This window comes from Phoenix dactylifera, chromosome 8, assembly GCF_051530095.1.
Source record: "Phoenix dactylifera cultivar Ajwa chromosome 8, Ajwa_hap1_PhDact_Kaust_v1.1, whole genome shotgun sequence".
In the NCBI taxonomy this organism is placed as follows: domain Eukaryota; kingdom Viridiplantae; phylum Streptophyta; class Magnoliopsida; order Arecales; family Arecaceae; genus Phoenix; species Phoenix dactylifera.
This window is the reverse complement of record NC_143197.1, coordinates 25930181-25945645: the sequence shown is the minus strand read 5'-3', so window position 1 is coordinate 25945645 and position 15465 is coordinate 25930181. Positions and strand designations below refer to the sequence as shown.

General features: G+C 35.4%; 1 protein-coding gene across 3 annotated transcripts in view; it reads right to left on the bottom strand.

The window, feature by feature from the left end:
• Positions 1-800: 800 nt before the first annotated feature.
• The window catches only part of LOC103712253 (protein ZINC INDUCED FACILITATOR 1-like), a 29887-nt gene continuing 15222 nt past the window's right edge, over positions 801-15465 (bottom strand). For all 3 annotated transcript variants that reach the window (XM_089925018.1, XM_089925019.1, XM_089925020.1), the window contains 15 exons: positions 15262-15322; positions 15018-15120; positions 14793-14895; positions 14650-14703; positions 14498-14560; positions 12472-12521; positions 12312-12387; positions 11129-11335; positions 10493-10580; positions 8377-8462; positions 8152-8259; positions 5125-5169; positions 4852-4940; positions 3848-3891; positions 801-1170 (listed from right to left, as the gene is read on the bottom strand). In XM_089925018.1, coding sequence (XP_089781144.1) covers positions 1079-1170; positions 3848-3891; positions 4852-4940; positions 5125-5169; positions 8152-8259; positions 8377-8462; positions 10493-10580; positions 11129-11335; positions 12312-12387; positions 12472-12521; positions 14498-14560; positions 14650-14703; positions 14793-14895; positions 15018-15120; positions 15262-15322 — 1269 coding nt within the window. In that variant the 3' untranslated portion in view covers positions 801-1078. The remainder of the gene's footprint in view (positions 1171-3847; positions 3892-4851; positions 4941-5124; positions 5170-8151; positions 8260-8376; positions 8463-10492; positions 10581-11128; positions 11336-12311; positions 12388-12471; positions 12522-14497; positions 14561-14649; positions 14704-14792; positions 14896-15017; positions 15121-15261; positions 15323-15465) is intronic.

The window sequence follows — 15465 nt, the reverse complement described above, 5'->3', positions numbered from 1 at the left end:
GTTCAAGAAGGAAAGTTCAGGATTGAGTCCTCTGTCAACTTTGATTGGTTGAGAACAAATGGCTGTAATAATTTTGGAAGTAAACAGGTTCAACAAGACGAGGCAAATAGAACAATTTCCTAGACAAAAGCCAATATCAGTGGGTAAAGTATCAGAAATCAACTAGGATCTGCTTGCGAGGTGATTTGTAACATAGAATATCCATTAGTGCAGCACATATATGAAATCCTGAAACTGAAAAGAAGGGTTAATATTATGAAGTACATATTGTATGCCAAAGTAGCCCAAGTATCATGGGAGAATACATGCTTGGTTGGCACATATGCTGTCTTTGCTCCTAGATTTCCTCCTGTTGATTTAAAATTTTAGTTCTTGTACAGTCTAGGTTAGATGATTGGGCTATATCCTGCAATAGGCGACAATATTTTTTTTGCAACAAAAAGAAAAAGAAAAAAATGGCTTCAGGTGCCTGTTGGCATCATACTTTCAAAAAAGGCCAGTTCTAGTCCTTTTATGCCTAGGAAAATAAAGATATTTCTTACTTTTATACAAGGATAAATACTTGGAGAGAATTTTTCTTTTGCAAACTCTTCTAGCTATAAATCAATTTTCATCAGTACCTTAGGTTCTAATTAAGTTGATGGCCAATACTGCATTGCTTTCATGTCTAAGTCAATTACCTGGTCTAAAGTCTTCATCCCCTGAAGTTGATAACAGTAAAAGGCATGAAAACAATAATAATTACGTCGATTTTGATGATGATTAAGTTAATATCAAACTGAAACAACATTAGCTTCACCTTCTTTGGGAGGCAAAAAAGGCCTTTGAGAGCCAAGCTATCGCCGTGCTTTCTATTACTTGTCTAATAACAGCCAATCTCAGCTGCTATACAGCAGATAACATTAATAAATTAATTATCATGATACTGGATCATGTCATCATATTCGCTCATGAATGCGCCACAGCGCTGATCAGGAGCACAAGGCATGCTCCTACCCTGCTTCATGTGCGCCATCATGTCAGACTCCATTTTTTTGCCCAGGCTCCAGTCTCAAGAATACACTATAATTGTTGTGTTCTACTTGTTGGGTACAGCTAAAAAGGGCTTGAAGGTCATCAGGAGTCCAATGAACTCGACCACATTTAAAATGAAGAAAACCATCTGATCACCTGGATAACAACAAACATCACCACAATTGAAGAATGAATCATTGGATAAAAATCTGAGAAGGAACATACATGTAATCCATTTATTGCAGAACTGAATTAATAAAGTGGTAGGAGGAAATCTATTGGGAGATCATTGGGTCAGTCCCTTGTCTAGCTGAGGACATTAGTGCATGTAAGAATTTCCGTATGAGAGTTCCTTGAAGTACAATCCATCAGGAGATAATTCCAACACGCACAAACAAATGCACTTATTTTGTGAAAAAATGGCCATGTAGTAATGATTACACACTAATTAATGGGAATCATGCTAGTCATAAACAATATCAGTTCCTACCTACTGTTCCTCGCAGAAGTTAGTATAGTTTTCTTCCCCAGGGAAATTTGTATAATTTTCTTATTTATGTCTTTTAAACAGTCTATTTCGAGCTACCTGTTTCTTAGAGTAATAAATAATTTTTAATTTCACTCCTAGCCAATAGCACATAATACGGGTCATTTGATTCTGAATCTCTTCCATTTTTCAAATATTTGATCTCAGGTTATCTGAATAAGTCCTAATTACTTCCCACACAATGAATTCTTAGAGGGAAAGAACCCTAAAAACATAGCAAAAATAGGATCTACTGAAAATTCTCTTCGTTAGAATGAGTAGATTGGTAGTTGGAGGTTGGGTTTCTCACAAAAAAGAATACCGTTGTTTTGACCATCTACATATAAGGTGGAGTAATAACCAAACATGGCTCCATACTTGATTTTAGAGAGATTGAAAAGATCTAGGTTGAACTCACATACTGTTAATTTTCATATGAAATGGACATTAGTTCTTCTAACCTTCATATGGTCAAAGATTAATTTAGAGCAATATAGGAGATGGGTTTGATGATACCAATAGAGGTTCAACAAAATCAGGAAGTGATTGAGTTAATTTGGTTAACTTGCTGATTTAATGAGATTTAGAATATCCGATAAGTTCCAAATAATTGAAAAAAGTATGGTGATATGGAAGCACAGCAACTATTTCCAAACTTCCTTTATGACTATGAGCCACATAGTATGAAATTACAGGAGAGATAACCAGTCTAGATCTTTGCCACTAAAAGGTCAAAGCGGAGGTTGTTTTCTTACAAAAGCACTTGTTGCGAAACTTTCAAGCAAAGAGATTCTAAATAGTCTTCACAACATGGAGAAAGTGTACGAGCATGATAAGATGTGATTTTATGGGGTTAAGGAATTAGACTATAAAAATGTACACTGAAACTGCTAAGGACATACATGATGGAGCAAGGGAAGCATCAAATATAGTTGAGGCAAGAGAACTGAAATTCCAATTACGATGAGTGAAATTAATGGTCGGCATTTTGTTGATATCTTTTTACACTTGTCCTAACTAAACTTGCTCAGAAATAAAAGCGGGCATATTGAAGATACTGTTTAATGCTAAATTGGAATAGTCGGGGAAAGACTTGGAGGATCAGGCCTAATAGATCAATAGTTAAAAAAAGAGGATATCAGGAGTTCAATTCTAGAGGATAAGAATGAAAATGAGGGCCAACATAAAATCTGCAGCCTGGAGATAGCATAGTATAATGGATTTTGCTTACTGAGTTATTTAACAAAAAAAGAATAAATATACAAAAGCATATTAATAAATTTAGACAAGGAGACGTGTTTTTGAGGTGTGTTTATATTTTAGATATACATGGCTACACATATATAAGTGAATGGGTTTTTTGTACCTTTTTTTTGTTTTTATTCCTTTTTTTTGAGTTCATCGTGATAAATCGAGCTTTTGGGAAGCAATTTTCAAGATTGGACAGTTTTGGTTAGTTTTGGCAGTAGTCCAATGTACACAGGTAGCCTAGATCTTGAACCTTAATTATATTACACGAAATCCCCTGAATTATAGAATATGGTTATGTAAAAGGAAATAATAATTTAATTACAATTTTTTATGATAACTTTCAGTGGCTCGAAACATTTAAAATTCACACAAGCGAGAAAGATATTGCATGTCTTCAAACCACAAACTAGGAAGAAATTATTGTATATCAGAGAAATAATTTCTTGAAATCAATATGGATAGGAAGTATATCAGATTTCACGTAAAAATTAAAATGCATTTTATGCAGATAATATATGTTACTTTAACATATATGGTTTATAAGAATCTCAACAAATAATATATTACAGTTCAAAATATTCTAATCTATTATATTTGGAATATGCTCTACTTCTTCTAAAGTTATTTATTTAGTAAATTTTGCGAGCCACTGAAAAAAATTTATATTGTAAAATGATGACTAACATGTTTTACTAGTGTTTCTTCCCATTTCTTGAACTGTTGATGATTTCGTTATTTTTATATATATTTACCATTACTTCTTTAGTGGTATCATCAACATAAGTATCGAAATTGCCAAAATGTTTATTTTGAACTCATGCCAACATCGAGACCAAATTTTTAAACCTTGTGGTTAAAACCAATCTACTTAGAGAGAAAATTAAAGCTGAAGCTTCACAAAAGAATACCATAAGATCCTGGCTCCAGATTAACATCAATAAATAAAGATGCTGTAGTCATTGGGTATATAATATAATTTAACTCTCTTCTTAATACAACTGAAATTGCTATCAAAAGAAAACTACCCTGCAAGCTTCTTAGTTAAGATTAAATTACCTGGGAGGAAAGAAGCATATTGGCGCTTTTGGGCCCATGAAAATCTGCAAATACAGATAATTAATCAGAAAAAGGTAATCTCTCTCTCTCTCTCTCTCTCTCTCTCTCTCTCTCTCTCTGTGTGTGTGTTTCTCTCTGTCTCTCTCAGACACCAACATGCACAGGCACACTAGAAATGGAAAAAGAACTAAAGAGCAATATTTTAAATTATATTTATTTGGCTTCAAGATGAGGAACTAATATCATAGACAAACTAAGTCATAGGCTTCAAACCATTTTTTGGCTGCCAGAATAACGGTAAGAGCACCATATATTACAATTGGATCACCAAGGTCAAATACACAGGAAATAACAAGATGAGATTTTAACCCAGAATCTCGTACCATGTGGAGGAGGGGTGCAGCCACCCGGCTTGCTGAAACCACTATTATTCATACATCCAGATCGACGGAGGAAGCATCACTTTTCTAGTATATTATTTGAAATCATTTAAATCTTTTTTTACAATTTAAGTATGACAAAATTAGATAGCATCCACTACTGAAGTGCGGATCATGATTATATCCAAAAGGTAGCGAGAGCAGATATCTTAGCCTTTATGTTGAACCCAGAATAGCACATCCTAGCTATCGCTAGATGATCCAGATCCATCAGATATAATGCAAAACTGTGCCCCATCCCCCACCCCACCCCGACCCACCCACCAAAACCCCAACACAAAAAAAGGGGAGAAAGAAAACTCCCAAACCAGTTACAGATCACTCTTCAATAATAATGGCTGCATCAAAGTGATGTCGTAATATCAAATTACCAGTAGATTAGGGACCAAGTAGAATGTTGATAATATTTCTTTTTATATGAAGTTCAGAAAAACAATTGTAGATTTGCAAGGCTCAAAAGCACCAGGATATAAAAATGGAATAGTTAAGCCATGCCTCATCAACAGTTTGCACCTATATATCAGTGGTATTTTTCAGTACAATTAAGAAACAAAGAACACTTACAGGATGCCTCCACCAGCTGGAGCAACTGCTTTGAATAGGGACATTCCAGTCATAGCAATACCATTTGCAGCTCCTCTTTGGTGTTGAGGCTGTAAATATATTGGTATAAAGGTGACATACCCAGTGTTAGTGAATATTTATTAAGAAATTAGTCTTAATAATAGAAGTTAATCAGTTATAGTGGCTTGCTCATTTGGGTTTTTCCAAAATTAAGAGGAAAAAAGATAAAATAAATAATGCTGCTGAAGTGCATCAAAATTAATAGAAAATTACCACAGCATTGTTTTGCAAAATGAACAACCCAGTGATGATAGTTACCTGATCACATTAAAAAAAGAAATGCATATCAGAGACATTAATCCAACTTATATTATGGGACTGTTGTGCGATTAGATATCCATAACAAAGCAATTTGTAAGGAGTAACAGAGTTGTGAAACAAACGTATGCATGCAGCCAATAAAGATTCAAGTAAAAGTTATATGCATTCGATGCTGATAGCAAATGCACTTCAAAGGGTAAAATGATATTGAGTTTAAAACTGCATTGTCGTCAAGGTTAAATTTTGAATATTTGGCCCAGGATATATAGGATCAGTCATATCATATTCCACCTGTACAAATAAACAAAAGTCATATTATATTCAGATCATACCAAACAAAAGCTGTTAGGAATCGGGATAGTTCAACCAAACAAAATGATCCGGCACATTAATATAAAATCCCTTACCCCCTGACCCTCCTCCAACAGATCGTTTTTAACTTCAACTTCGATCTCTCTTTTACTCTCTCCCTCCTCTTCTTCGAACCCTAGCCAACGCAATCATCCTTGATCAATGCTGATGCTGAAGCTAACACCACCGCCCTCAATCGACGCTAATGCTGATGCCATCTTCCTCAATCGACGTGGTTACTCTCGATCGATGCTGACACTGACGTTGATGCCAATGCCCTCAATTGATGCCAATGTCATCCCTCATCGGGCATTCGAACTGGTATGTCGCTCTCTCCCTCCCTCCTCCCCCTTCTCCTCCCTCTCATGCCTCTCCCTCTCCCTCTTTCTCCCCTTTGTCTTCTCTCTCTCCCCCTCTTCTTTAAAGCCTAGCTAACATCGTTGCCCTTGAGTGATGCCGATGCTGATACCATCATCCTCTATCAATGCTAATGTTGATGCCATCCCCCTGATTAATGATGACGCCAATGTCATCACCATTGACGCCGACACTGTCACCCTCAATCGATGTTGACACCATTGTCCTTGATTGACGCCAACACCAACACTGTCGCAATTGATTGATGCAAGCATCGATGTTGTCATCCTCAGTGGATGCACATGTCGATGCCATCACCCTCGATCAACATCGACACTAATGTCGTCCCCATCCAAGCATTCAAACCGGTACATCTCTCTCTCCCTATCCCTCTCCCTCTCCCTCTTTCTCCACTTCGTCTTCTCTCTCTCCCCCTGGTTCACCTACTTGTAGGGTAAGAGATCGGTTTCTTCCTCTCTCCCCTCCTCTTTTTCCAGTCTTTCATCTTCGATACGCCTCGGCTCAATACAACATACTACACCGAACCAGTAGCAAGGTAGTACAACCTCCGGTACTAGTTTGGCGAACCCTGTTCTCTCTCATTATTGCCTATCCTCCTATCTCTTTCTTGGATGAAAAGCATCATACATGATCCCAAACCATACATCTTTAGAATAATAATGCATACTCCAGATTGCATGACATTTGTATCTCATGTCTTATAAGAAGCTAAAATTATCAGGAGTCCATGGATCAACTTAAGAGCATCATAGCCATCACATAAAAGTATGGCCTGGTGCATGAGGCTCTGACCATTGCGGAGGGGAGGGTCAACTGTATGCAACCTTACCCTCGTATGTGAGGAGGTTGTCTACATATTTCAAACCCATGACCTCCAGATCATGATGGAGCAACTTTACCATTGCGCCAACTAAGGCTCGATCTCTAACTCCGAACAACACAGCTTACACAAATCATCCCTATCCAATCTTCTCCATCTAGACTTAAACAAATCAATTTAACCTTCCATCTCTAGCATAGCAAGTCTCAGCTTTGTCAACTAAAATTCACCAGCTGCCTTTCACCTATGCCTAATGAATCATACACCATCTATGATCTATCACAAACCCAATTTAGGCACCCTCTCCTATAGCAAACCTTGGTTGATCACTTCACATTCATGTATGTTAACTCGCCTATAGCAAACCTTGGTTAATTGCTTCACACTCATGTATGTCATGAAAGGCCCTCAAAAATAAATCTTATACCATCCATTCCCTCATCTTGACTTAGAAATACCACCTTCTAAACATTGAAAAGCCTCAATTCTAAGAACCTCTTTTCACTAGTGTTTTGTCCTACTGAGTGTATGAGAAAATCATTTACAAGTACACAGCCCTGCCAAGGTTGGAATATGACAACATAAACAAGTTAAACTGCATTAAATGATTCACTTACTTCATTTGTTCTTCTGTGTTTTCCACTTAACAATGTACATAATCTTGGATTAATTAATTGATTTTTTAAAAAAAGCCTGTACATTCCAAAGGATAGGAGCCTAACAAAAGTATCTTGGTTTAAAGACTGATATAATTTGTCTTCCAGTACTGAAAGAGGAACAAAAAGAAAATGCAGAAATAGAAACCATCGGAAAGAGTAAAATATACATAAAAAGAATAACAGAGACTAAACAAGAGACATTGAGTTTTATAAGGTTTTGAGGGGAAAATCTGAAAATTGTAAGGTCTTAGATGTTAAATAGGAAGCAAAAGCTATAGGCAGGTAGGCCTGCAACTGAAATCCGAATAAAAAACTTCCAGGTTCTTTTATATCAAGTACAAGGATTTTCATTTTCAGCAGGAGAGAGCTAGATAATGATAAGTAACTTCAAAATTTGAAAATGGCTCTCTGGTGACTTCTCTATCTCTTCTTGAGGCAGACCTCCGAAGAATTTCACTTTCATTAACCAGATCTTTTGTCAAATTTCTCCTTTTCATTTGTTTTAACAGGCAAGCTTAACTTGTTCTTTCTTCAATCAAGCTTAATTTGTTCTTTCTTTGATAAGCATCATTCAATTCTTCTCTATTATCATATTTGCCACTAAGCATGCGAGACAATTTTCTATTATCAACATCTTATTTGTCCATTAGAAGTTACCATCCATGTAATATATCTTTAGAAGAGAACATGCTCAATTCAAAACATATTTATAATCACTTCGTATCAACCATCCACATGTTTTCTGTATATTGCAATCCCAGATGTACTTACACAAAGAATGTTCTTCAGCAATGATGCACAATTCGTTATCAGTGAAAGTCTAAGTCCTGACAGTTGTGTCAGAAAGGGAAAAGCAGCAAGCAAAGGTATAGATAAGACCTGCAAAGCAAAAACATGAAATATGATGGAAAGGGCCCAAAAATCAAATGTAAAATTAATGAATGTAAAGAGATAATACTGTATGCTTAATGTAATGAGATAACATTGAATGCTTACTGATGCGACTCTGGATGATATGATGGGTCCAAGAAATTTCACGAGTAAAGGATATAGAAATAGTTGATATACTAGGAGACTGAAACCTAAAAGTCAATAAATAGTCAATGCAGATGCTCCACAAATATAAAAATTGGTATTATATGGAATATAACCAGTGAGTAATATCACTATAGTGAATTTAAAATAAATTAATCAAAATAGGTATATAGCATGCCATAACACAGGATACCATCAATATAAAGTTCCAAAGAATTAATATCAGATAGTTATCACAGTAAGACCATTGCTTACATGCTACAAGAGATTTAGCTAGTATTTCTAACAAAAGAGAACCACACAAACCATTAATATGCAAATCTTAGTATTTGACTCTCAAAAACTATTTTGTAATCATATATTTAAGAAGCCATCTTTAATGTGGTTGTTGTTCTTTAGCATAGACAAAAGCCCAAGTCTCTTCAAAGATGGAGAAAAAAGTTTGGTGAGCAGATTGCAAATGAAAGTGTTTTAAGGAACCAAGTTAATCTATTTTGGAGCATTTCACAATTGCGATGTCTGGTTTTCATGTGCAGTCCCTACATTGGTATTTTCTATAGCATGAATAATGAAGACATGAGAAATACTACATTAAGATATCATATTAATGAATTATTTGCATTTTTCAAAAACTAATAATCTGTCATAATCCACCATTTACGTAAATAACCAGAAAATTGGGATTGGGGACTAAGTTAGCAAGGCAATAGACCCACCAAACTTCATATCAAAATCACTAAGCTGGAACCTGATAAAAGTGAGAGACATCTTTCAAAAAAGACAATTTAACAGATCTCACAAAATCAAAAATTACTAGCAGCCATTAGGTATTAGAAGAAGTGCATTACATGGGATGGCATAGAGAACAGCCTTTGATGAAATCTTAATTGAAAATAATTGGATATTTTAAGTAGTTTGAAGAGTTATGGGACTACTTTTCATATACCTATGTCCAGTTAGGAAGAAACAATCTTGCAGAAAGAATATAGAGCTCCTTAACAAGTATGACTGTATAGCTTCTTGTTTTTTGGTACAAAAGATGGAAAACCAATTAACCCATTCATTCTTCCAGGAAGGCATGTTGCTATCAGTTTCATAAATATGGCATGGACTCCTGCAAGACCCTTGCATTGAGGAAGAAGATTGTTGTTGGAATATGATAATAGTTTGAGCTACTTGGTATTGTATATTTTTACAAAAGAACATGAAGAATACTTTTCTTCATAATGAATTATTTAAGGAGATTTATGAAGCCCCCAGCCAACCCTCCATAGTCATCTCATAAGATTCACTGTTTCAATCATGTTACTTATGGGGTTGAACATTCTCTAGGCCTAGTTTTGGGCTGTTTGCAGGCTGCCCCATGTTAATGTTGGATTCATTAACATTTCCAAGATTCTTCTCTCTTGACTCAATACCACTCATGGCATGAGAAGTTCTCTTTTCTTTCAAAATGACCATGACTGTAACAAAAGATGATAATGCCACCATCATCAATCTGATAAGTAATCTCTATTATCAGATGATTCAGATCCCTTCTAATTGTTTCCTAGATTTGAGGTGAACACCTATGCAGAAGGGTACTTATGTCATAGCCCTGTTATGATCAGATGTACACAATTGCATAATATGCATATTAGCAATACTCCATTGGAGCTTATTAGTGGCATGTGTCCTACTGAAAATAGCTAGCTGTTGACCACTTTCTTCTTTACTTTCTCTCTGTGTGGCATTTTGCACATCATTTGAACATTGACCTCTTCTTTCCAGTGTGCCTCACTTTGTCTATTATTTGACTTCTCCATGCATTATCCACTAAGACTTCTCTGTACTGCTCATCTGCCTCTTCATTGGAGCTCCAAGTCTACACCTGAGCCTATTACTTGAGTATCCTGCAATTTGGTGATTTACTACTAGCTTCAATGTTTTCCTCGTCAAATTGAAGTGAGAATTATGACAATGTTTGTCAGATGCAACAGTAAAGTCGACTTATTCATTAAGAACCAATAGGGAACACCAAAACACCAAGAACATACTTTCGAATTATAAGTCAAATGAAAGCACCATCATATACTACCTGAGATTGCAAGCACCTCACCAACATCCTGACTTGAAAAGCTCAATCCACCATAACTTTTATCACTTACGGCCCATAGAGAGAATATCTGACATTGAAGTAGCAACAAGAGATTTCAATCTTATGATAAATGTAAAGCAAAGGAACGAGTAGATCATCAACAAAAAAAAAAACAATTTACAGGACCTGTCAAAACAAGAAAATCTATATCTCAACAAATTTTTGTAATGCTGGAATAATGACAGAAAAATTGTATTATTTCCTAAACTAGAATGAAATTTAACTTGAAGATAATTATAATCACACCCTTGAGCTCTGCAATAAACATTTCAAATTTCAAATTCAGTTTACTACATATCTCAGATGCCAACACTTCTTGAAGTTCATAAGGCATTCAAATTCAGTTTACTACATATCTCAGATGCCAACACTTCTTGAAGTTCATAAGGCATGCAATGTTAAAAACATAGCCATTTATTTCATGAGAGAATATTTTCTTCCCAAATAATATATGCATGTGTTGCACTCGCATGCACAGTACATATGGAAGAAGCTTTGGAGTAATACATAAAAAATAATAATATTTTATTTAAGGATTTATAAAGCAATCAGATACATTGAAGCAAGAAATATTACCTCAACGTAGGCCATATCGTGAAGGGAGAAAACACAATAAACAATGATCGATGACATCAAAGGCCAATTCTTGAATAGGTTTTCTGTAGTAGCTCTTTCTTCACTTTCATTGGCATTCTCTTTTAGATCAGATCCATGTGATGGAGCCTCAAGAGCTTCAATTGTTCCATCTTGCATTTTGTTTACATTATGCATATGCAATGTTTCCTATAAAATTATATAGATGTAAGAACAAATTACACTGCTGAGTAAATTTGTATATTTGTGCTCTGCATCAGAGTAGCCACTCATGAATGAAAATGAAACTAGCAAGAGAATAAATGAATTAGAGACAATATATTTGTTGAATCAAGTAAAAGCAAAATCCAGTTTATGATAACGAAAAAATTGTTGGAAAGAACATATTGGAGAACACCTCTCCAAAGCCAATAATATAACATATGAAGTATGTCCTCCCAAGTATCATGGGACAATATTTTAACCAGAGAAAGTTCGGGTAAATACGAGAGATTAAACCTTGTCAATGCATGCAAATCATGAGTTTTTGGTGCTACGTGATTCAGAAGCAATCAAGTGATCATAAGCATTACACAGAAAAAATCATCAGGGTGGCTGCTGGAAACCCATAAGATGCTAATTCACTTCCCTTTGAACTAAAGTAATCGCATAAAGAATTCAAAATCAGCAGTTTTCGATGGATTTATGTTGTTTTAACATTGTTTAACCTACAGAAGGCCATAACCTTCCCCTCGACTCCAAATGAACTTTCTGAATATTCAAGGAAGGAATGAAAAAATAGGATTTTTCTATTAAAGAACATTCATATGCCTATGTGTTAGAAAAGGATCTTCCTCATGCATGGAAATGCATGATGGGTCCATTCATCTTCAGCATCATCATCCTTGTATGATAATTTTGTATTACTAATGATACAACAGACACTTTTAGAAACTTAATTTCATATGCTTTGAAAGAGTTAGATAACAGGTGGGAAGAGAAAACAGAGTTAAATCGATTCATTTTGGTTATTCTAGCAAATTTTTGAAAAAATTGAGATTAATGGACTAAAAAAGATAAGGGAAACAAATGAAGAAGGACCCACATGTAACAATGAAATAATGTTATTATCATTTTGCTCTAGCATACAAGATGGGGAATATTAAACATGGATTCTACAACTTACAGGAAGCCATATGCATAGAATTAACACACCGACTGCAAAGAGCGATATACAAAAGCAGGGCAAGAAGTATGGGAACCTACAAAAGATGGCAATAATAAAATTAAATATGAGCAGAGGTCATAAATAAGCAAACGCAGCTTAGTAGTAGAAGCATCCATACCTCCCAAAAAAGGAATCCTGGGAGAATATATCAGGATATTTTTCTGCAGGCTGATACAAAATGCATCCAAAGACACAAGAATAAGAATTTAATATAATGAAAATTTCTGAAAAAAGGGACAATCACAAGGTTAATTTCCTAATAAGTTTGGACTTGCGTAACAGTTAGGTTACACCAGCATATAAAATATAATGCTTTTTTACAAGAAATCATAATATGAAGTTATTAACAATGGAAAAGGATGGAGTGTGCTAAGAATGTTTGATACAGGCTGAGAAAAACATTACAGCCAAATGCTTTTGAAATAAACAATTCTTCGTACACCTAATGTTTTTCAATGACTACTGTGCAAAGCTGTAGAAATATTAACCGGTATATGACAATATCCTAACCAATTTGTTGCTCTAGAAAGCCCATCATCTCTATAGTCAATGTCCACATTAGCACTGTGGCTTGAATACCCCTTAGACGACTAGATGTTTGATGATGTTGTTTTGACACAATGAGTGAATTCTCCCAAAAGAAATTGCTCTTCGTTTTAATTTCAATTTCACTCTCTAGTCATTAGTCAATCTTCATCTCAAATTTTGCTACTTTCTTCTCTGAAAGATCATCACTCTTGCTGTCAGAGGTACTTCTGTCATTTCAACTTCCATTAAAAATATGACTTTCTTTTATCTGATTGGTACTAGTGTCCATCAAGATCCTGACCCCAATAACTAAAGAGGAAACTCAGATATTAATATTTACAAGAAATAGCAGTAATGCTTTATACTCCCAGTTGTCAGCAATTAATGACAGGTTCAGTCGGGTTCAGTCGATTAAATTATGCATGGTCCACTGTGAGAAGTTGAATATCGTCAAGATCCACTCATTAGACCCCTCAATGATATTACACCAATTTTATGCAATATATTTAATTAATAAACAGCAGCAAGCATGTCCGAGAGAGAGAGAGAGAGAGAGTAACATATACAAGGGAGGGCACCCTCCACACAAATTATACACCATCCTCCTTTTCTCTCTCATGCAAATATTTTGGAAACATGTCACCTAAAAAGATAGCTTGAGAGAACTAATTCCTTTGATGTCAAAATCCAAATGGTTAAAACAAGTAAAACTTGATCAAAGCAGATCTCCTAATATTTGCTAAGTGGTTAAAGTTTCTATTCTAAGATTCAGGTTTCCAATTAGTTTAGTGATTGCAACATAAGCATATCCTTCTCTTCTGTTAGCATCGTACAGGAGCTCAAAACATTTGAGGCTTCAAAAGCCTAACATCACCATCTAGAAAATCCCTATACAACCGTCATTCTTAGGTTGAAGGGAAAGAATGATGGCATGATGCTTCATGCGCACCCCCCCCCCCCCTCCTAAAAAGGTCATAAAAAAACCCATGTAGAAATCATTTTGGTCAGTTTACGGATGCCTACTGAGACCACATTCCTGACCTTTTCTTTCATAAATGTTTTATCTCCTAGAATTACTTTGCTTCAGCTGATTCTGAGCCATTAATAGGATGATGGACCACCATCTCCAATTGAGAAACCTGGAAATTGTATGACCCTTTGCAACTCATTCTCTAATCCATTTGTGTTCGGTATGCATATGTCTATGTGTTTCTATTTATGTGTATATGCATTAATTTATATGTGTTTATGTGTGTGTAGATATATTTGGTATTTTATTTTCCTCCTTGCATGTGCTGTCATATAAATTACTTTTGAACACCCTAATTCACTGATGCAGCCCTAATTTTTTTGGTAGATTTTCTTCACAATATAGAATCAATCCTGGAGATTTTTTTTCTCCTTGCATTTTTTCTCTTGTTTGGCATCGTTTACTCCAAATTTACATGCATAAAGTATTAACATAAGAATTAACACATATAGCTATTAAATAAAAAATGTGAATGTGTTGTACTAGACAGACATTGGCACAGCTGCAAACAGCTTGGCACTCAAGGATGCGCAAATGCTCAGTTTCATTTCCAACAATGTGCTTAAAAAGAATAATTCATGGGTACCTGCGCAAAGAAGCCTCCAATTGCTGGGCCAATTATCAAACCTATACCCCACGCTGTGCTGACCTGAAAGGAGACAGCCAGAATACCTGAATTATGCATTCGTGAGAGATACAAAATATATTTGATTAAACAACATATACAGAATTTGTTACAATTGATAATCCAAGAGCTTGATGCTCTGCTCGACAAACTTCTATAGAATAAGCCTGTGCAAAATTCAAGTCATAAAAGTTACAATTAGCTCAGTACAGTTAACAATTTGAGAGGGATAACCAATCAGCCATTTTAATCATACCTTTATTGGACCAAGTAAACCATTGAAAGATCCAAGGACTAATCTTGTAGTAATTGCCATCCAGTAAGTTGTACTTAGCCCAAAAAGAGTGTTGAATATGACCCTGTAATGGCAACAACACCAGAGTGACAAGATAGGAATCGAAACAGAAGAAAGCTAAACAATATTTCCTTAGCATTTTCATGTTAACAACGTTGATCAGACAGGAAAGCAAGTGTTACTGACACAGCACATATGCCAATCACAATAACAGGTTTTCTCCCATATCTATCAGCCACCAGTCCGCAAAATGCAGAAGTCAAAGCTCTCCCGAACATAAATGAAGCTCCTTCAAGAGGGGGAACATATGTCAGTTACATCCAGTTAACATGTGCAACAAGGTACTAACTGTAACAATACCACCTAAATGTTTGATTCGCAGCACATCAGATATTTTTACATGCAGTGCAAGTGTGCAACAGATACTCACCTACAAAACCTGCATAGAATCCAATATCTTCTTCCCTTTTGGCAATATGCAAGTCTCTTACCTATGGAAAAGAAAAAAGGAAAGGAATCATGAGTGATGTTCATTTTATTCAAAGTTCAAGGGCTTCAAGCACATATATGGCTAATCAAATCAAGGTATCTGCAAATATATAATCTAGGATAATCTACCATCTGCAATATATTG